The 21,392-nt window shown below is 43.9% G+C and overlaps 1 protein-coding gene across 3 annotated transcripts in view; it reads left to right on the top strand.

The window, feature by feature from the left end:
* Positions 1 to 18,307, top strand: part of rnf220a (ring finger protein 220a) — a gene marked incomplete at its 5' end in the record, with an annotated part of 142,494 nt that extends 124,187 nt beyond the window's left edge. For 2 of the 3 annotated variants that reach the window (XM_080502898.1, XM_080502897.1), the window contains 8 exons: positions 2,533 to 2,725; positions 2,837 to 2,892; positions 3,353 to 3,464; positions 9,113 to 9,224; positions 11,633 to 11,827; positions 12,273 to 12,347; positions 15,987 to 16,054; positions 16,172 to 18,307. In XM_080502898.1, the coding sequence (XP_080359024.1) occupies positions 2,533 to 2,725; positions 2,837 to 2,892; positions 3,353 to 3,464; positions 9,113 to 9,224; positions 11,633 to 11,827; positions 12,273 to 12,347; positions 15,987 to 16,054; positions 16,172 to 16,187 (827 nt within the window). In that variant the 3' untranslated portion in view covers positions 16,188 to 18,307. Of the gene's footprint in view, positions 1 to 2,532; positions 2,726 to 2,836; positions 2,893 to 3,352; positions 3,465 to 9,112; positions 9,225 to 11,632; positions 11,828 to 12,272; positions 12,348 to 15,986 lie in introns of all 3 variants that reach the window. The other variant, XM_080502899.1, reaches the window with a different exon arrangement.
* Between the last annotated feature and the right edge of the window lie 3,085 nt (positions 18,308 to 21,392).

The following is a 21,392-nucleotide window of genomic DNA, read 5'->3' as shown; positions in this document are numbered from 1 at the left end:
TACGCCCAAGTCAGGCCAGCTAAATTTCAGCTTTGCGCTGCAATGCAACGCACATTTTTAAAGCCCGGTCATGGTTAATTCCCAATTAGCTGGAGCTCTCAGTCTTTGTTAGCAGAGTTAATCCTAAAATGTCTTATTCTGCATGGGGATGACCATTCGCTTGACTTCGTAGGTTCGACAATGAATTGAGCCTTTGAGGGAAGTCTTCTTTAAAAAGAAAAGAAAGAAAGAAAAATGCATGCAGAGACTTCTGACTGGTATTAAAACTCTGCAAAGGTCCAGTCAGAATAGCATGAAATAAACTGGTTGAATTGGTGCTTGTTGTCGGACCCACCTTGCAAACAAGATGTTGCATCTCAGGGGGTTATCCTGTTAATACATTTGGAATTAAAGTGTGTCGTTTTTGTCTGGAATTTAGATTGTAAAAATCACAATGCAAGCTTCACTTGCTGGCAAAGACTTAAAGATGTGTCTCATTTTATTGTTGTGAAGTGGACAAAGACAAAGCGAAATTGTTCTGGTTTAATAACATCTTCCATGGTGGTGATCGCTACCTCGATTCTTGTGGGTCCTGTTCTGTATCTGTGGTGTAAAATGAATTGTACACAGGCAATACTGCTATATTAGTCAGTGCAATCTGTTGTTTTTTTTTTTTTAAAACAGGAACTCCATTGCTTAATGTTTTAAAGCTCATCAAGTCACTTCATGGCACCATGTCGTCCTTTCCAAGTATCATGTAGACCTGAACCTGTTGCCTCTGAGATCAGACAAGAAATCATGGCAGAACTGCAAGCTAAAGCACCATGCTCCATCATTTTTACTGCCCATGTTTTAGTACCTCATTGTACTCAGTTACTCAGTCATATGATGCCTTCCAGTGATGGTGTCAAGGTTTTCATATTTTATCCCGAGAGGCTAAAAATTTCCACAAAGTTGATGTATCGCTTGAGGGAAAAAAGGGCGAACCAAATTTCTTGTTTAATTTAATTCAAAAACGCTTTTTTCTTCTTTTTTTTTCTTTTTTGAGTGATAGTTTCTAGAAAAGTTAGCGGCAGGTGTTAATAGATAATGCTAGATAGATGCTCCCCTGTTCTGCTGCCATGCAGTGAATATTGCTTCAGTAGTTGAGCCGACTGTGAGATTCACACTGGCTCGCCATTGTTCCCATATGTTCTCCTTCACCGCAGAGACCAAATAAAAATTAAAAGGTCTTTTTTATATGATCACTAAAAACCATTGGCCTGCTGTAAAACGCGTTTTACCGCAGCGGCTTTTAGTCGTTCCGTGCTCACATTCCTCTCCTTCCCATCCATCCATACTTTTATGTCTTTCTCGGAGTGAAAGTGAATTACAGAGTTAGGTGAGAAGAGGAGCTGCAGCAGATGTTTAAATTCCAGAAAAACCTCAGGAGACGAGGGCCAGCAGCTGAATCGCACAGTGACAAAGATACCATACTGCAGTGAGAGCTACTGTTATAGGAAGTCGAGTATTGGGACTCACAGACTGAGACAGGCGGGTTAAATAGGATGGCTGTCAACTCTGTCTGGTCCTATACACACACACACACACACACACACACACACACACACACACACACACACACACACACACACACACACACACACAGAGCAAGACTAGTCCAGCTGAGAGCTTGTAGAAATTGGAATAGGTGTAAATAAGATGGCTGTCAGGCCTGTCACAGGTCGACACACACGCACATACACACCTTTGTGTAGTCGATAGACATGGTATTAGTGACAGGTACACACACACACACACACACACACACACACACACACACACCTTCAAGAGGTTGGAGAGACGAGGCCTAAGTGACAGAGGGACAGACAGTCTCAAGCAAACATTGAAAAGACACCTCTAAGTGACGGAGCCACACACACAGCCAGCGGTGTGGTTAAGTGGAGCTGAAGGGAGCAGTCAGGCAGTGGTAAGGGTTTGTCTGAGCGTTCATCACCAGGTTTATAGAAGTGCCACTCACACACGCACACACACCATGACTCTTCTTTTTCTCTTCTCAAAGATTGATGGGCAAGGTGTCAGTCTTCATCGCGCCACCCCGAGTCTATATTCTCTCTCTCTCACTCTCCTCGCTGCCTTGTCTCTGACCAAATCTACCTCAGCCTCTCCTGGTTTCTGGTCCTACGAGTTAATTTGGTTTAGAAAAAGTGAAGTTGTACGGGAGCTAATTTTAACATCTTCAAGTGTGAAATTGTTGCTAAAAGTTTTAGGTCTCAGTGGGAGATTTTCACCATCGAGTAGGTTTGATCTCCACTTGTTTTGTACCTGTTGCTTTGGGCTTTAATGTTGGAGACAATCTCTTCTTACTAAATGATTGACCTAATTAAAATGTTGGAATTAGGTGAATAAAGCTGTTTGCAAGTTTTAAGGTTGATATGTCCAGAATAGCTGCACCGTTGGTTTTCCAGTGTCTATTGTCATGTTGTTCATTTGTTTAACAAATATTGGGTTCGGTTTATTGATGTGTGGGTCCCCCCCCTCCTCTTTTTATAGGAACAGGTTTTGCCACGTGTAGTATCAAGGAGAGCGCAGCAGACAGCGACGCCGACCTCGACGTGGACGGAGACGACACATTGGAGTACGGCAAAGCCCAGTACACCGAGGCTGATATCATCCCCTGCTCTGGAGCTGGAGAAGACCAAGGGGAGGCCCGGGAGAGGGAGGCGCTGCGAGGAGCTGTACTCAAGTATGGCAGCTCATCTCTTCACCACCTTGTCATAAAATTCACACAATTCCACTGGGGACAAAACACTCATATGTCTGTGTGTGTGTGTGTGTGTGTGTGTGTGTATTGCAGCGGCGGGATGCCCTCAAACAGAATAACGCCTGAATTCTCCAAATGGGCCAGCGACGGTAAGAGTGCACACGTTTCACTTCTTATCCCATATAGCAACCAACACTACAAACCTTTTGGAACACACATGAATATTTTGTGGTTATTCCTTTCGCCTTGTGTCGTGCTATTGGAATGAGTTGTCGTATTCACACATTTGTAACATAAGATATTAGAAGGTTAAGTTAAATTTCAAGGTAAAAGGGGTTCAGAAGCATTGATATTCTTTCAGTCTCAGAGAATGAGGAATAACATATTTAATTATTTTCAATGACATTTCTGGATATTAAATGAATTCCAGCATATTTCTGATATGTATAATGCTATGATTTGAATATTCCAGGTGAAATACACACAGATGCACTGATCTAAGAATGGTTCATATTTTCTTAAGTCCGGACCTTCATTTGGAGATCATTTTTACGACAAAAATGTTGTCACACTGTCAAATGTGTGATTGATTCGGTCTTGTGTCTGCAGAAATGCCGTCAACAAGCAATGGAGAAAGCAGCAAGACAGATCCTAGCACTCCTTCATCTTCGTGCTCTTCCTCCTGTGCCCCACGCACCTGTAAAAACAGCGAGATTGAAAAGTAAGCCACACACACCCACACACACGCATATCCCTATACCTAATTACACAGAGCTACATAAATAACGGCATACATTTCACATTAGTTTCAGTCTTGTTCCTGAAAAGTGGCTTTTGTCCTCACCTAAACTGGCAAATCCACTTCATTTCATTCCACTTGAGTCATTTCCTCAAGACTTTTCTTTACAGTTCCAATAAAACATGCATCGAATAAAGTTACATGTTGTATATTCTTCACTGTATGCACATTTACAGTTTTCACAACTTCATCTTTACGAAGGCTGACTGCTATGAATCAATCAGCTTCCTGTGTGTGTGTGTCTGTGGCGCATATTAAATATCAGCAGAAGGGATAACTGGTGAATAAGCAGAGCAGCTTGAAGTGCATCGATCAGACGCCGCACCTCCGAGCAGGAGCTGCGGGTTTGTTTGCTGAGTGAGGCGATGCATTTGATCAGTGCTTATGTGAGTTTCGGTTGTCCCATTTTCTTTACGTGTGTGTGGTCAGTTTGGTGATGTGCAAAAACGCCGATTTGGTTCACCCACGCGCACATAGTTTCTTTAAATCAGTTAGGATAGATTCAGCCAGTTGGGCGGGACCAGCATGAAATAAAAAGGGTAATCTCTTTGGTGTAGTTTAAAGAAATATGTGTCCCTATTAAAAGTTTTCACATTTAATGCACTTTTTTGCGAAATGTGTAATGTACAGCCTGTGATTTAAGCAAACTGTGCCTCAAATGAGTAAAGCTGGGTCCACATATGCTGCAAAATATTCTTTAATGTGTGACAAAATGTCTCGTTTCGGTTTGTTGTCCTGCTATCGTATACAAAACTGATGAACATCTTGCAGCCACACTAGAAAAAAGACTGAAGACAGGCCTCTGACGTGTTGTTAAGTCCAGTTTCTTGTGCAAAATGCTTGATTTGCTTGTCTGTATTAAACCAAAGCTATTGTTTCAATTTAAAAGAAAGAATCTGTGAAGTCGGGTCTCTGGTTTGTACACTTAGAAGACAAAAAAAACTCTCTTCAGATACTGTAAGGTTTTTGGGCTTTTTTTTTGTGGCCCAGATTCTGGTGTGTGGGACAATATGATGCTCTATCTGCAGTCTTAGTGGCCACCTGGAGCAGAGCATGCCTTAATCTAAGTATCCATTTAAAGGAGGCCAACGAGATGCTGAGTGATTGCCATTGGAACAAGCAGTCAGCTGGCTGGCTGGAACAATTCCCCGCCTCACTCCTCCCTGCCCGCTATAAATGCACGTATTTGTGGAGCTTCTGTGCCCTTCCGTCCCCAAATGAAAATGAGATTTGTCTCCTTTCGTTACATTGATACATTGTACATGTGTGCGTGCATATGTGTGCGCGGCTTTGCACCAGGCGGCGTTAGTGGAAGCTCGCCCTCTCCCTCTCCCCGTCTCTGATCCCAGATGGGTAATGATCTGGTCGCCTCCCGGGGCGTCCTCGTTCCCCTGCTCATTCCCCTGCAAGATAAATGAGCTTCCACACACACGGACACGCACATACACACGCGTACATATACGCCGCACACTGCTTGAGAGGCGCTCTTTTCCCCTCCAAGATAAATGGCCTCTCCAATGCCGCCAATGCGATTGCTGCCAAATTTGGTGCTCCAGCTGGAACAATGCGGAGAGATTTCCATGTGGTTTCTGCAAATAATTGAATCTGTCCTCAATTTGGAAGTGATGAAGCTAGATTTCTACCCCACCCCTAAGTGTAACACACACACACACACACACACACACACACACACACACACACACACACACACACACACACACACACACACACACACACACACACACACACACACACACACACACACACACACACTGCCCAGTCTTCTGTCTACCTTTCCCTCTCTTGCTTTATTGTAGTGTCGCAAAGCCACATTTCTTTCTTTTTCTTTCTCTTATTCGTTTCTTTCCGTCCTCCATCTCACTTCTTCTAAGGCACTTACAACCCCCCCCCCCCACCTTCCCGCTTTTTGCCATGTGAGGCCCGCACACATAGACACACGCGCACATCGGGGCAGAGGCAGGGGAAATCAATAGTGACTTAAATGTTTTATCATGGTGTGTCAGTGTAGTTAAGGCCTCGGTTAACAGGGTGCAGAGGAGAATGATGCTCTAAAAGGATTTACTGCTTCTTCTTCTTTTTTTTTTTTAAGCACATAAGAGGTGTGTATCTATATCTGGTGGATAGGACATTTGGTGAAAAATAATGCAGTAGTAGTTTTTACCCCTAATTGGGATGTAATTTTATCATTTGTTTGTGTCTGTGTTGAGAGACGCAGGGTGAGGTTAAAATGTAGTTGACAGTAGATTAAAACACAATGCTGATTGAGATGGATGGTGGAGATCTTCAGCTTCACACACACACACACACACACACACACACACGCACACGATGAGTAATAGCCTCACACGCATCGGGGACACAGCACTAAATAGATGGGAGGTTGAGCCATCTATCTGTGTGTCAGGCTTTCTTGTCCGCTTGTTGCCATAGGGATGACTTGAGCCGCAAATTCAACAAAATTTCACTCGTCTCTGTCACATTGATGCACGCGTCGTCCAGATCGGCCCGACAGGGCAGTAACTAAGTTGGAGCGTGCTGCTGAATGGAGGTTGTATTTCCCGATTAGTTCCCAAGGTTTTATGACGCCAGGGCCTCAGATCAAGGCCACAAGTCAAAGCCCAGCTCGCCAGAGCATCATCCCAGTGTGACCACAAACGTCCTGAACACATAAAGAAGACACATGTACACATATGCATTCATTTATCTCTGATTGAAAGCAGTTCTTGACTTGCTCATTTCTACAACCGACAACGTTTTAGATTTAAATGAATGCACTGAAGTGCAGCTCTACCAATGTGTATGCTAGTTAATCTCACACGAGCTGTTCTTGTCCGTTTGACACTTTACGTTTTAGGTCGTGACCCCAATTGAACCCTGAAATTATTCGTCGAGGTCTACATGACGTGTTTTCTAAACCAGAGCGTCAGTGCGGGATACATTTTTTTGTTTTGTCAAATTTTGGCTCAAAGTGTACAGGTTGAAAACCCCTCGAGCCAGCTTAAATCAGTAGCATACGCAAACGGCATAAAACTCAAGGATTTTTACTTGTAGGTCTTGCTGGTCGAGGGGCTGTTTATCTGCTTGCTTGTCACATTTCGCCCCAGAGAGTTGTCTTTCCTTTACTTGGCCCTGTGAAGTCATCTTGTTCCCTCCGTTACCTTCATTAAATCTTTTCACCCCGGTCTCCTCTTACTTCTCCATTCTACCCCTGGTTTATATGGGCGCAGCTACATCGGGAAAGATCAACAAGCTTTCTGTGTCATTGGAGTTATTTTTTTTTTCTAAATGAGCTGTGCTGAATGAATATTAAATGTTGTGAAGTATATTTTAGCGAGAGGAAAACTTCATTCCTGGTTAGAAGCCCATTGGCTGAGTTTTGTGGAGGACTTAGCGAAAGGGGGATTTATGGGAGTTGTTTAAAAAAAAGGGGGGGACTGCCTTGTTTGTGGGACAAACCTGTCCAGCACCAACTCGCCCAGAGTCCACTGCTGCTTTATAAGCTAGCTGGCTAATCAAGGCTAAATGACTTTTTACAAGCTTGGTACTAATAAGAGGAGAGGGTAAAGCAGTTTATAGGGCACGGGGGTGTCGAGTCAGGCTACATCTTTATAGACATGGCATGATGATGAGGTTAAGGCAAGGAACCAATGGAGGTGTCTGGTTTCTAATTGAAAGTGTGGGGGTGCCTTGGCGTGTCGATGGGCTCAATCAGCATTTATTGTGCTTGATATGTTTGATGAGACTCTACTATGGACTGCAGCTAAAGATGGACCTGCTCGATCAAGCTGGTGCCTCTTGATCTCCCCCTAGTGGTTGGAGTATCGGACATAAACTCCACCCCTTTGGAATAGTGAAGCCACTTGTACCTCCCCAATAAATTTGGACAACTGAGACTTGGTTAAGTAGAACGTCTTGTCTTCCAATCTGGAAGTTGGCTTTTGGGCCTGCTTTCTCTTCCATCCTTGATGTGGTGAATTTGCAAAAAAAAAAAAAAAAATAGGGCCACCAAACATTAATCTGGATAATGTTAAAAAATGCGATAAAATGTTACGACTTCTTTTTATTGAATCACCCTTTTAGTCTGTAAACTGAAAGTGAACCACAAATAAAAAAAGCACAAATCATCTCAAAAGTGTCTGATGGTTTTATCCAGGAACTGCCAACTTCCCCCGTGGCCAAGGAATAATTTTGAAATATTTGGAGCAGAAATCAAGGCAAATAAGATGACTTTTCCTTGATGGAGAAGCTGTTAAAAGTTTCCATATTACAGTGAACCCTGAGGTATTTGAAGAGCCTGCTGATTTCCAGGCAAGCCTGAAATGTTTGATTTTAATTTAATCTTTGATTTGATTCAATTTATTTTAATGAGCTTGTCTGATGATATGAATCAAAGAAAACTCATGTCAAACGTGTCACCCAAAAATAATCCCTCTGTATCCCTCTGATTTAGAGGTGTGTCTTTGTTTCCTGCTGTTGGTGCCCCACTAATGATTCATCATCACACACACACACACACACACACACACACACACACACACACACACACACACACACACACACAGCCACTTATTGCTCTCTTTTTGCCATCACACTCCCTTCCCTCTCCCGGCTTGTCCTTCCCCATCCAGATCGATACCATAGATCAGCCAGCTATCAGCGTGCAAAATGTCCACATCACCATAAATAGACACACACACACACACACACACAGACAGAGCTATTGCAGCTCTGCAGCTGGCCCGTCTCATCTCCCTGCACCGAATCATCAGCAGCAGCGTTGTGGTCTGTGTGTTGGCCGTATTGATTTAGTTATGGCTGCTTCATATGCTGTCGGACAGTGTTAAATGCACATTTTCTGTTATCTTGCTGCACATTAATCAGCAGCCACTCAGAAGCTGGAAGAAAGGGAGGACGCAGGACGGACTAAAGGACAGAGTTGTATGAAAGAGGGATGAAGCAAGGACATGCGGAGATGAGGAAATAAATACCGAAGCAAGGAAATAAATTCGAGGGAGAGATAGACACAGACACAACAGAGGAGTTATAGAGGACGAGAGGTGAACGTGCAATGCTAAAAAAGAGAGAGAGAGAGAGAGAGAGAGAGAGAGCGCGCAAAGGGCATCGAAGTTGAAGTCAAGAAAGTGAGGAGATTGACACTTAGGAAGTGGGGACTGCGCTGCAAATGTTGATCGATGGTTGTAGAAAGAAAATTAGACGGATGTGATGAATTTGTAGCAAGATGGGCTTTTGAGCTTCAAAGATAATAAAGGTGAAGTGGAAGTAAAGGTCAAATGGCACAGACTGAACATCTGCAGAGAGAAACAATGGTAAACTTCACATGGCATTGTCGCATGATTCGATTGAAAGCATTCATTCTCTGACCCAACATTGATTTGTTGTAGTTTCCTGTCTTCCAAAACACTTTTCACTATTTTCTGTGTCACTTTAAAAAAAAAAAAAAAAAACACGACATTAAAAATTCACCTGAAAACCCTAATTAGCGGCCTGTCGTGTTGACCTATAAACTCAGATCTTTCTCTCTCCCTCAGGGTGACAGAGGAGGAGTCTACGGCGACCACCATGGAGGCTCTGAAGGCCCGAATCAGAGAGCTGGAGAAGCAGATCCTGCGAGGAGACCGATACAAGTGTCTCATCTGCATGGTGAGTATCGCATGGTGTCTCAGAGGGTGCAGTGTTCAGCTTTTCTTCAGATATCGCGTAATATCAGCACTTGCTTTAAGCAGGCAGTGAAATTCAAAATTATAGCCGTAGCTCATTTTGTGACGAAGTTCTTTGTACTGTTTAATGAACAGTCGCCTCGTCTTGTTTTCAATCAGTGCAGTGGTGCGGTCATTCAAGACCAATATGAGAGACTTTCTCAGAAGGTTTTTTTCTACTTTCAGCTGCAGTACATGTTACAGTTTGCCTTGAGGAAGAGGGACAGATTTAATGTGGTTTTCCAAACGATCTTCAGGGATCTGTTTTTAAGATCCATGCAACAATCAGCGCACAAACATGCTCATTAATCATATTGATCACTTCATACATCTGAAGGTTATACAGCTTCACTTGAAGTCGAGCAACAATGTAGGCTCGCTGCTTTAGTTTTAGTCGAGGAACAAAATCTTATTTTGAAAGGAAGCCAGTGTGTTGTATTGTATGCTGAACACTTGTGATGCATTAGTGTGCATGTAGGGAATACATGCATCTCATTCCCTCAGTTGCTGTTGTCATTGTTTGTGTGCTGGCGTTGTGTTGTGCTGGTTGTAGCCCCTGCATGGCTTCGCATCCAACGCTTAAATGACTGTGCTGTTGCAAAAGTTCAGTCTTTAAGCTTTACCACCTTGGTGTCACCTCAGCTGATTCCCACGAGGACTGTTTATTATAAAAGCATACTATTTTATCCATGGCCATGTTTGTGCAAGTATTGCCGTCCTTGAGTATGAAGATGGCCGATGTGCTTCCCATCTTATAGCGGTGATTGATTGGATTGGACTGGCCGATCAATAAAATATGCCACATGTCAACATTGTCAGAAAGAATGAGGGGCCATATTCACGTTGGTCAGACACTTGAGATGCAGCTGTGGCTACATCCCGACGTCAGTTCGTGCTCACCACTTTGTGTCAAGTGCCCATCCTGTCGTCCTCACAAGCTTGTGGACAATGCAGCGTTGGCATCCTGTGTTCGTGTGTGTGTGTCGGGTGTCTCGTGTGCGTGTGCGTGTGCGTGTGTGTGTGTGTGTGTGTGTGCGTGTGCGTGTGCGTGTGTGTGTGTGTGAATCGGGTAATTACTGACGCTCGTGCTTCCTAAAGGTCGCCCGGTGCCTGAGGTGACACAGAGGGCAAGGCACAGCGATCGATCACTCACCGCTCCGCGGACACACGGCTCTTCCCTGCTCATCTGTCACTGTCCCTCATCTCGAACACACGCGCGTCCACTCCCGACGCATAGAGAGAAATACAGACGGGTGCGAACACACAGAGCCGTCCCTCCATTTAATCCGTCTCTGTCCCTCTTCAAGCTGTCACTGCGCCCCCTCCCTGTCACTGTGTGTGTGATGTAAAAGTCATCCGATTACTCCCACGAGCTGGCGGGAAGGTCTTTATGTTTTAATACAGCAGCTGATTGTCTGCACAGCTGTGATCGGGAAACGTGGAGAAACTCCCCAGCTTTAGACAGATTTATTTATTTATTTATTTATTTTAATCTTTTCTGATATTGCGATAAGATAAATAGTCATTCAAGCCTTAATACTGCAGACCAGGTGCTTAGTGGACTTCTACTCCCATCTACTGGTCAATTTAGAAAGAAAAATACATATTTGTGGTGTTACTTTATCTGAAAACGCTTCAAATTAGATTTTACATATTGACTTGCTTTTGTTAAGGCCTTAAAAGCAGTTGTCGGATACAAAGTTGTGGCGTGAGAATCACTGGTCATTTCCTCTCACGGCCTGTTTGGCAAACAAGATATGGGCTTCATGAATTGTTCGCTAAAATCAGGACGAAAAATATCTAAGTATCAATCAATGATCAATCAAATTTTGATCTGCACACTAATAAAAAAGAGCACTACAATTTTAGGCTTGTTGCAGCTCAGGCGTTTCAAATCATATAACTTTTTACAATTCTTCCAAAATCATATTTTTCTGTTAAGAAATGCAAATGTTTAAATTATAGTTTTTTATCAAACTGAAGTCAGTCAGTAAATAGTCATCATAGCTCCTTTCTCTGCATGGCTCCATGAGCACAGTCCATCAAAAGAATTGCGAAATGTTTCAATCGTGCTACCACACAGAGGCGCTGCTTTGCATTCCGTACATTTCAGCCACTTTAGACTTTAGTCTTCATGTATCTTGAACCGGGAAGAGGCCGAGTTTCCATCATGGGCTGTGACGTTTGCCTGTGGCTCTGTGTGCGATTGTCCGCACTCGCGTTTGTCAGTTGCCTCGTTGTGCCTCGTTGTGCCTCGTTGTGCGCGATCGGTGCAAGTCGGGCTCTGTGTTTAGCTGCCACCTTTCGCCCCCCCTCTCCTCTCCCACCCCTACCTCCCTCCTCCTTCCGCAGAGGAAGCCTGCTATCCAGTCAGGCCTGGAGATCAAGAGCATAGGGGCGTGGCCTGGGCGCCGGCCACTGGCCAATGAGGTCGGAGAGAGGCAGCCTAAGTCCCTCCCCCTCGGCCTATACTGCCTGTACAGGGGCCTTGTGATTGGTGGCTACGGCAGCGGCATAAAGAGGCTCCTCCCACAGCCCCTACGGAGGGTAAGGCACTCCCTCCCTCCCGCTCCACCCCACCCCCCCCCCCTCCCATTCCTCCGTCACATTCGTTCTTTTCACGTGAAACAGAAAAGAGCGCCCCCAGCAGGGCTCGATCATGGCCTCCACCCCCCCCATCTTCTCCTCCCACTGCCTGCCTCCCTTCGCCTCTGCCCGTTGCCTGCCCGGTGTTGTGTCTGTACACATGTGTGTATGTGTGTGTGACCTGCAGGTTGCCGGTTCAGTTGCCCCCACGCTGCCTTGCTCAGTGATTCTGTGGCTGCAGGTTGTGTTGTTCCATGGTTAGTGGTTTGATGCTGTTGGTGGGTCAGGGAATGCACAGTGTTGGTTGTAGGTTAAATACCTGGCGCCTGTGTGTGCGTGTGTGTGTATGTGAGGCACGCATTTGATGTAATGTCATTGTTTTCTGCTCGTTTGCTTGTGTTTTTAGGACTCTTACACGATGCCGCTAACCTCCATCCAGTGCTGGCATGTCCATTGTGAAGAATGCTGGCTCAGGACTCTGGTACGTGTACACACACACGCACACGCACGCAATCACACACACTCTTATCTGTGCTGCAGGGCAACTCTTCATGACATGCAGTTATTGCAGCCTCATTTCATAGTCCGTGAGTTTCTCTCTGTGTTCATGCCCCATAGGGAGGAACTAAAGCGAAATATTCCCCAAATGACCCGTTCTCACACGGCACGCACAATCCGGGCTACGCAAATACTCGCCATCTCAGTGGGGGCAAAGCTTAGATGGAATAGCCCCCAAAAGGCTTGTTAAAATGTTAGAATAAAATGGTCATTTCTAACCTCCATGGTGCCACAGGCACAGGCACAGGCACAGACACACACACACACACACACACACACACAGAGGCAGAGGTTTTCTTGGTTTTTCAGTTAGTCTAATCTATTCAGTTGTGTGTAATTAGCTGGTGCTAATGTGGTAAATGGAGCACATAGAAGAAACGGCGTTCCTGCCGCTAGGAGAGGTTTTTCTTTGAGGTCTTTCCTCACAAATTATTCGATATAATCAATTTTCCTGTCTCACCTGATTTGTTAGATTAGTTTCTTGTGTCCTACTCATCATCCACACCGCCACGCTCACTCACGGCCGCTAACAAGTTGAACATTAGTGATACTTCTGTCCAATCCAATGTTCCTTATATCGCTACGATATGGTATAATATCAAGACACCCATAGCTTAATTAAGATTTTCAGAAACATAAATGAACCTTTTGCAACATTGGCTATTACAAATAGGGAAACAAGTACAACATGCTCAGAGCCACTTAACAAGAATCTCAAGGTGGCCAAACGTCACCAGGGATCCAGTACGGTTGATCCAGATTCTATAATCTTTACATTCTTCAAATTATATAAGGAAGGATTATTGAGTTTCTCAACACTAAAGTTCATGATACTCAAAGGATTTCCTAACAATTTTTAGCATCTTTAGTCTACCAAGTGTTCATGATGTTACATGTTTCCTCTAAGCTCACAGTTGAGGCATTGACAGTAGAAGTGACATTGATCGGATCTTTTTCAGTCGATGGAATTCTGAAAGCAATACAATTAAAATAAGATTTTTCATGCGCACGGTTCTGAAAATTGCTCCTTTTTAACTTTAATTAAGCATTTAGATGTTGCCAATGATTGCATGATTCATACATTCAGTTTCAAATCAATACTGATTCATGAGGAACTCCCCGAGTGCAAACAAAACGGCAACCCGTGCATGTTTTCTAAATTACTTTTACTGTTTTGTCGAGCGAGAAAGCATTCCTGAATGGGCTCCATTGTTTCCATGTGCCATGTAGTACCTGTAGTCTCTACGCAAGTGTCTGCATGCGCCCACGTGCTTCGCTGCCATTACTGGTCTAATGTACGGGACGTTAAACTCGTAGCCTGGAGACAGCTATAAAACCGGGAGGGCCAAGCTGATCAAAGTAAATGCCCGGGAATCTAGTTAACATCAGCCCAACCCCTTCCCGCTTTAATGAGCAAGGCAGCTGGAGCACAGCATGACGGGCACACACCCACACACGCCTGCTGCCCGCACAAAACGGGAGCCGAGCGCGCCAACAGACATGCAAACAAGTAGGAGGAGCACTCCCTCGCACATTGTGTGAATGAAAAATGGACGCAGATGTTTTTTTTTTTGTGTCAGCTGGGCAGACATGGTTATTCAAGCCATGTGACCTCTGAAAGATCCCAGTGTGACCAGTCTGTGGTCCTCAAATGACCCTCGTTCACACAGGATGTGAAAGGAGCCATTTTCAGTAATTGTCTTTAGTGTGGCAGTGGCTGCTGCCTCTGTACAGGAGCAACATGTGGATGTTGAGATTCTCCATTTGTTAAAATGTGGTCTTCCTACATTCTCTGGTGCTGCATTGTAATGCCTGTCTCAGCTTCAGTGACCTGAGAGTTGAATGAAATTCAGACTGATGTCACTTTAGAGAAAAAAAAAACCATCAGCCATGTGTCCCATTAGGACCAAATATAAGAGTGGCCGAGATCTGATTTGACAAAAATCTAATTTGTTCTATTCAGACTGTGGTTGAAGAATCAGGTATTGGTCAGAGAGGGGGGAAATAGTCCAATTTGTTCTCCCTTTTCCTGCAACTGGATTGTAGCCAAGTATTCGGGCCAATTTCAATACGAAGCAGACTGATCATCTGTTGATGAGATTTGGTAATTAGAAAATATCCAGTAGAATGGCGACACTTGAGTGATTTAATTAGCCTCAAAATACAGGTTAGAGTAATGTTGGTAAAAATGATCCGATTATTGTAACTCTCGCTTTAAAATGAACGTTTCATGACTTTTTGTTTTCACCCGACTAATTAATTGCAAAGTATTTTTTTCCCCGCCGCTTTTATTTTTGCCAGTAGGGCAAAGCAATTATGTTTGATATGGTACTGCAGTGTGAGGACATCTGAAATGCTACTTCCCAAGCTTCCACCCCCAAAAACATTTCAGTTTTCATGAGCTCATTGGAGCTTTTTCTATTTTAATTAAAGTTATATTTTAGTATCAGCGTTGTCACTGTCCTGGAGCCGATCGCAGTTTGCAGTCCCTCACAGGTCCCATAATACTCAAAAGCTCACAAACATGCAATATCCACACACAAAAAACCACTCCTTGTTTTGTTTTTTTTTCTTCAAAATCACATTTTGCTGTTTGTCTCAGGACTGCTTTGAGTACTCTGGAGCAACAAGTCTTCTTAGCATGAGCGTGTGAGATCTGTCGGCCTCTTGAGTCTCCTGCACACTCACACACCCAGTTTATTCAGTGGCTTACAGGAAAAGAAGCCTATAAATCCTTGTGGGTCAGACAGGCCTGTAATATTTGTACTGACCAGCAGAGATTTTGAAAGTGCAAGCATCCCGGTTATGAGATCTTCACATACTTTCTTCATCTGTGCTAGATATCGTATCCTCTGAGTTTTTTCCCCCACAACAGACTGGTGAAAGTCTCTCTCCCATCATACCCCTGTGACATAATATTAATAGTTGTTGCAGCTGCTTTTTACAGAGTGCAGTACGACAACTATACTTAATGTATTGACGTTGTTGGCTTTCGACTTTTCCGTTTCTTCACGCATCTGTGGCCGGCGCACCAACTGCACAGCGGAAACTGTCGGCAGGAATGCACCTGTAGCTCCGCCGCCAACACCAGGAAAGAACGAGCTGACTTGAGAGTGTAAAAAAAGATGGGAGGAGGACAGCGGGAGAGACCACCCAGTCTGAGTCTTGTTATGCCGTCAGACCTGTGTTGCATATTATAACCTGCCGCTTTAAAAGCAGATGGCACATGATCAAAGCAGCGCAGAGACCTGAAGGGAAGCACAGCGGAATGGCACTGTGCTGCAAGCAGCCCGGTTTAGATTCACACAGGAGGCATTGCAGCAAAACATCTGCCAGGCATTGTGGCGACATATCAGCAAATTATGTAGCAAAGAGTGACTGGTATTGTTTCGTCAGTCAACAGAGATGGTAGAGTCTATAGAAGCCTGGAATGCAGGGACAGGAGGAGTTTTTTCCAGCGACAAGTTTGTCTCCTCAGTTGGATCGCTGACGTATAAAGGCCTTTTTGGTTTGTCACAGATGCCATGCACGAGCTAAATTCCTGTCTCTCTGTCCATCGCAGGGGAACAAGAAGCTTTGCCCGCAGTGCAACACCATCACCTCGCCCGGAGACCTGAGGCGTGTCTACTTGTAAAGAGCACAACCGCCTTCCCTTCCAGTCCATTCCTCCATCGTGGGTTTCATCCTCCGTTCCCCCTCCTCCGGTCAATCGTCATTTGATTCTTTCTGTGTCTCTCTCACGGCCAGAATCAGCAGCTCCTAGATGTCCCGAGAGCGTTCAGAGGAAGGACGGCCATCTTTAGCACTCGGCTGGAGAATCTCTTTCAGGAATGACTCTTGACATGACTGCTTTGTGATCCGCTCTCAAAAAAAGAAGAAAAAGGGAGTGGAGACCAGGAACACCCGTCCCGCCGCGGTGACATGTACTTTGGGGTGATGTCTTCTTACTGAAGGACTTTGAGTCAGTGGAGACGCCCGGCTTCGCCCTGCTGACAGAAAGAATCTTCTTAATACAGATTAGAATACCTTCTTTTTCCCTGCTCGCTCCTATTACACATTTCAGTGAAGCCGGACAGAACGGACTCTGCCGATGACTTTTAGGACGTGACGGAGAGCTTTTTTCTTTTGTTTGTTTTTTGTGCTCCGACTCCAGAGATAAAACTTCATGCAACTGTTGCTTAAGAGAATTAAAAAGAGCCTGTCCACTAAAACTGAGCTTTCAACCAAACTTGAGCATAACCTCACAAACTTCAAAAGGAGTTTGATACTCACCCTCTTCCACCTTGTCTGCTTCTTCTCCGCCCGCCCTCCTCTCTTTCCTTATTTTGTGGTGTTCTAGTGAAGTAAACCAAAAGTTTTTCTCCCCCGACAAGATGCAGTGCAAGCACATGTAATATAATCCTATGTATGTTTACAATGTTGGGTGTAAATGGCATAGAGTTCACACACCGTGACACACACACAGACAGACACACACATGTCCACACACACAGAAATATATAATATCAAAGTCCTGTTTTTAGTTGGAAGGGTTTGGGGTTATGTTTGGAGGATTAAAAAAAAAAAAAAAGTGGCTTGACTAAAGAAGCCTTCTGTATTTTTGAAGAAAAGAAAAAAAGCTAAGATCATTTGAAGATCCATCGAAGTTTTATTTGATTGTACAGGAATAAAAAATAAAAAAAAAAAAGTAATAATCTACTCCAGACTAGATGGACAAGGAGTTACGTGGTGTAATTTTACGTTCCCTGAAAAACGTTAGATCTGAACATAAAGCAAGGAAGGATGTGTTAGTTTCTCATCGCCCGAGATTTCCTGCAAACAAGCCGAACAATGGAGCTGCTCTTTCGTTGAAGCCTCGTCCAGCCGAGCCTCTTCTTTTAAAACTTCAGTTCTGCTTCCCGTCAGTTGCCGTCAACCACATGCTCAGATCATCGTGTCGACACCGCTTCTCAGTTTTGTTTCACCCCGACGTGTCTCAAAAGAAAGCTTCTCTCCATTGTTCTCATCACCGCTGCTGTGCTGCAACAACAACAACAACAAAGTGGTCCCGACGTGGCGAAGTCTTGAAACCTTTCGCGGGGGGGTTCTTTCGAAGCGGTAGCGGGACAGCGAAAGTGTCTCTGGGAGAAAGGATGGCCAAGTCTGAACTGGAAACCTCCAGAACCCGCAGCATCCAACCCCGTCAACCCCTCTCCTCCTTTACGGCAAGCAGCATCAGCAGCCAAGGTGGTGGTGGTGTGCTTCGTGTTTGTAAAACTTATGTATTCTGTGACGTCTGTATTGTTGTAAGAAATACTGCAAAAAAAAAAAAAAAAAAGAAAGAAAGAAAAAATAAAACTTCTCAAATATACCGAGTGGTTCTCTTCACACAGCATGGTGGCAAAATAAGGCATTGAAGGAAAAGTGTTGACTGAATAATACGGTGACGAAGATGCCCACGTACTGAAGGTGTGTTCTGTTCATGTGCTTTTGGTTTTTCTTTTTAAAGTGTCTATTGATCACCTCCACCTGCTGTTAAAGAAACTAAAGGACCCGCCTTTACTTAACCAGAGTGAAACAAGTGGGTTCTGGGATCCCTTCTAATGCTTATTTTAGGCCAAATAAAAGCATGAGTCGGTCAGCGAAGGGCAGCTGAGCTCATCCACACTGAACAATTGAAGGCTGTCTTTTCTTTTTTCTTCGAGCCTTACGTAGCAACACGTCCGTGTGGGTTGAAAACTGGACAGAGGGACAGGATGTGACGATGCGCTCGCGTTGGGATTCCTCCTCGATTGGAAACCTGCTCCAAAGATTGAAAACATGCACAAGAGGAGTCTGTCTGAACTAATTTGTGTCTTGTAAATTCTTGGAAATGGTACATGTCTTTCCTGTTTGTAAACTACATTTGACATCAATTAAATAATTGTAAATCTCAGTCAGCCCTTGTTTTAATCCCCTCATTGTTGCTCATGCATGTCGTAAAGGTGCAATACTTATTTTGTCATTTTCCTGTTGTTTGGTAGATGCAACCGATGGTCCTTTTTTTTTTTTCTGAACCAGTTGCTTGAAATTGTGACTCCCAACATAATATCTTAGATTTTAACCGATAAATATTTTCAGTTATTTAATCCAGACACGATAGCTCAACACAAAAGTACATATTTACTTGACCACTTAAACAATACTCAAAGATGCCTTATTGTGAAAAAGGTACAGTGATGCCTTCAAACAACTCTTTTATTTTTCTTTCCTTTTTTTCTCAGCAGTTCTTAATGCTAGTAAAATTGTCTCCATCTTCACTTGATCCTCACATAAATGAACATCAAGTGTAACAGACCGTGTCGCAAGTGTGACTTTGAATATTTTATTTAGCCTAAATCACAAAACAATTGTATTTATAAAGATTATATATGTTCAAGTTTTGTTTGGTTTTATAATACAGCCTTAGGCTTCACTAACATAAAGAATAGAAATACTTTGTTAATCCCAGAATGAAATCTATGTTTTGATTCCCCCCCAAAAAACCCAGTACACTTGGATCCTTTTATGCCACTCATTGTTTACTCAAGTAATCCTTATTAATAGAATATTTTTCAAGTATGACTCGTCTGTATGGATAGATAATTCACTGAGGCCTTTATAACACACAAAACAATCACCTTTCACCAGACACAGCTTCTCAAGACTCCAGTGTTTCTGTGCAGTGCGCTCCGAGGTCTCTGACATCCTTTTTAGACACTGACACACACTACATACAGAACACTCAGTAGGTTAAACATGGGAATTCTTCAGTTCCTCTGAAACGCAGCCCTTTGACATTCTGTGTGCAGATTAGAATCATCGCTGCTCTCTGGTCTGCTCCTCCTGTCGAACAGCATACAAATACAGAGCCGCCCATAGATGCTGCATCTTGCATCACAAGCAAAATAAAATAAGAATAAGACATTTTTATCAATGTATCAGGGCAAAGGAGGACTTTTGGTCTCCCTATCTTATCATGTATCCAACATTTTCTGTTCACTGTGATTCTTGGGTAGCTTTATTAACAATATCCAGAGCGTCCATACCTTTGAGGTGACTCATGGAGAGTCACGCGATTGGTCAGCCGGATGTCATGTGACTGACTGATGCTGTCACGTCATTGGTCTGCTGAATGCCTCGGTCTGCTGAATGCCTCAACTTCTGGCACTTGTTTCAAGCCAGGAGCTTCTGTCAAGTCAAATGGAAGCATGAATATCACTCCTGTTACATGGCGACACGAGGAGACTCCAGCAGTCACTGATGCTGACGGAGTGGCAGGTAAGGAGAGCAGCACCAGAACCTCACGAGACACGACCTCGTGCCTGCAGATCTACAGGAAGCATTGGAAAGTTAACCAGCTGCCTGCGGTGGTGCTTTATTTCCCTTGCAAGTAATGCATTAAAAGACTATGTGCAGGAGGCAATCATACATGGCTCAATGTCAAACTTTAACACAACAATCTAAGAAATCTAAGTTGTAGGAAAAATTAACACCTAAAACCTTTACATTTGCAGTGCACAACTCTGCACCACATTAAGGCTGCTGCTGCCATATGTCAGAGTGTGTGTGTGCGTGTGTGTACGCACTGGATCATGTCCAGTCATCAAGACAAATGTCAATTACATCTCTCTGCAATATAAGATGTTCATCAATGGGGAAAAGTGTATTTTCAGTGCAACATTTGATCTTATACTGAGACGAGAAACAAATTTCATATGTTCTCCCAAACAAGGTGTTTAGCGAATGCTGCTAGTTTGATGTGAAAAAAAAAATGTTTTTGCTATAGATTTTTATGTACTTATTTATTTTAGCACAATGAAATGAACAGCCAGCCGGAAATATTGGACATCGCTTGAAAACTGAGGCTTGCAGGTTGGAGTATAAAATAGTGCCTCCTCGTACTCCTTGTTGTAGTTTGTTCTCTATATTGAGTTCACTGAGTTTCTCCATAAGCTGTCTGGTATTAAAGCAATTTTGGTGGTACAGCGTTAAAGAGAAGAAATATGAATTTGTTCCCGAAACTCTGGATGAAATCAATCTGTGCTGTGCTTTATTGGCGAACTAGTTTTTTCCCCCCCACATTGCTTCGAAGAAAGGCTGTGGGTCCCCTGCTCTTGTGTGACTGTGAAACCAACACCACGCGCACATTTACTGCAACGGACAACTTTAGGGTTATAAATGAAGCCCACATGCTTGGACGTTTGGATGAAATCAGAGCACCTGGAGGAAACTCAGACACGCTGAGGGAGAGCCTGCAAGCGCCACACAGAAGAAGGCCCCAGCCAGGATTCAAACCCACCACACTCGACATTAAGGGCGAGAGCAAGAACCACACCATGTAAGAGGAGTAGCCTTCAAAATGAAAGTGATGAGCGATCGTTGGAGAAAGTGTCTTGGGGAGGCAGAGCTCCATCCTCCATGTATGACCTCCGCTCTGGTCATTCGAGTTAAAAGAATTTACTCAAGTATCCTAATTTACTGTGTCTCATATTGTGACCCCAGTCCTCTTGAAATCCTTCCGAATAGCACATGAAGCTCTGTCGTGATCACTGCTGCTGGAATGAAACAACACCATTGCCATCTAGAGGATTTTTACACACACTCACTGCTTTCGCCATAAAACTTCAAATAATCCCGACACTGGTATCAGCAAATCGCCAGATGGTGTGTGTGTGTGTGTGTGTGTGTGTGTGTGTGTGTGTGTGTGTGTGTGTGTGTGTGTGTGTGTGTGTGTCTTGTTAAACAGCATTGCAGAGACCAACACTGCCAAACATCAGAGCTCATTTAGCAGCCGCCTGTAACATTAATTAGCAAGAATTACAACAGTATGATCTCTCTCGCAGCCAGTTGGCGCTCAGATCTGCATCCAAGCCTTGAATAAAAGCTGCATTCGCTGTTAGGAAGCCAGACTGAGGCGAGGCCTTATTAGACACAGCCCTCGCCCTGCCCAGTAAGCGCTCCTGTAAGT

The sequence above is a fragment of the Blennius ocellaris genome, assembly GCF_963422515.1.
Source record: "Blennius ocellaris genome assembly, chromosome: 10".
NCBI classification, from domain to species: Eukaryota; Metazoa; Chordata; class Actinopteri; order Blenniiformes; family Blenniidae; genus Blennius; species Blennius ocellaris.
The sequence above is the reverse complement of the archived record's forward strand: the minus strand, read 5'-3'. Positions and strand labels throughout refer to the sequence as shown.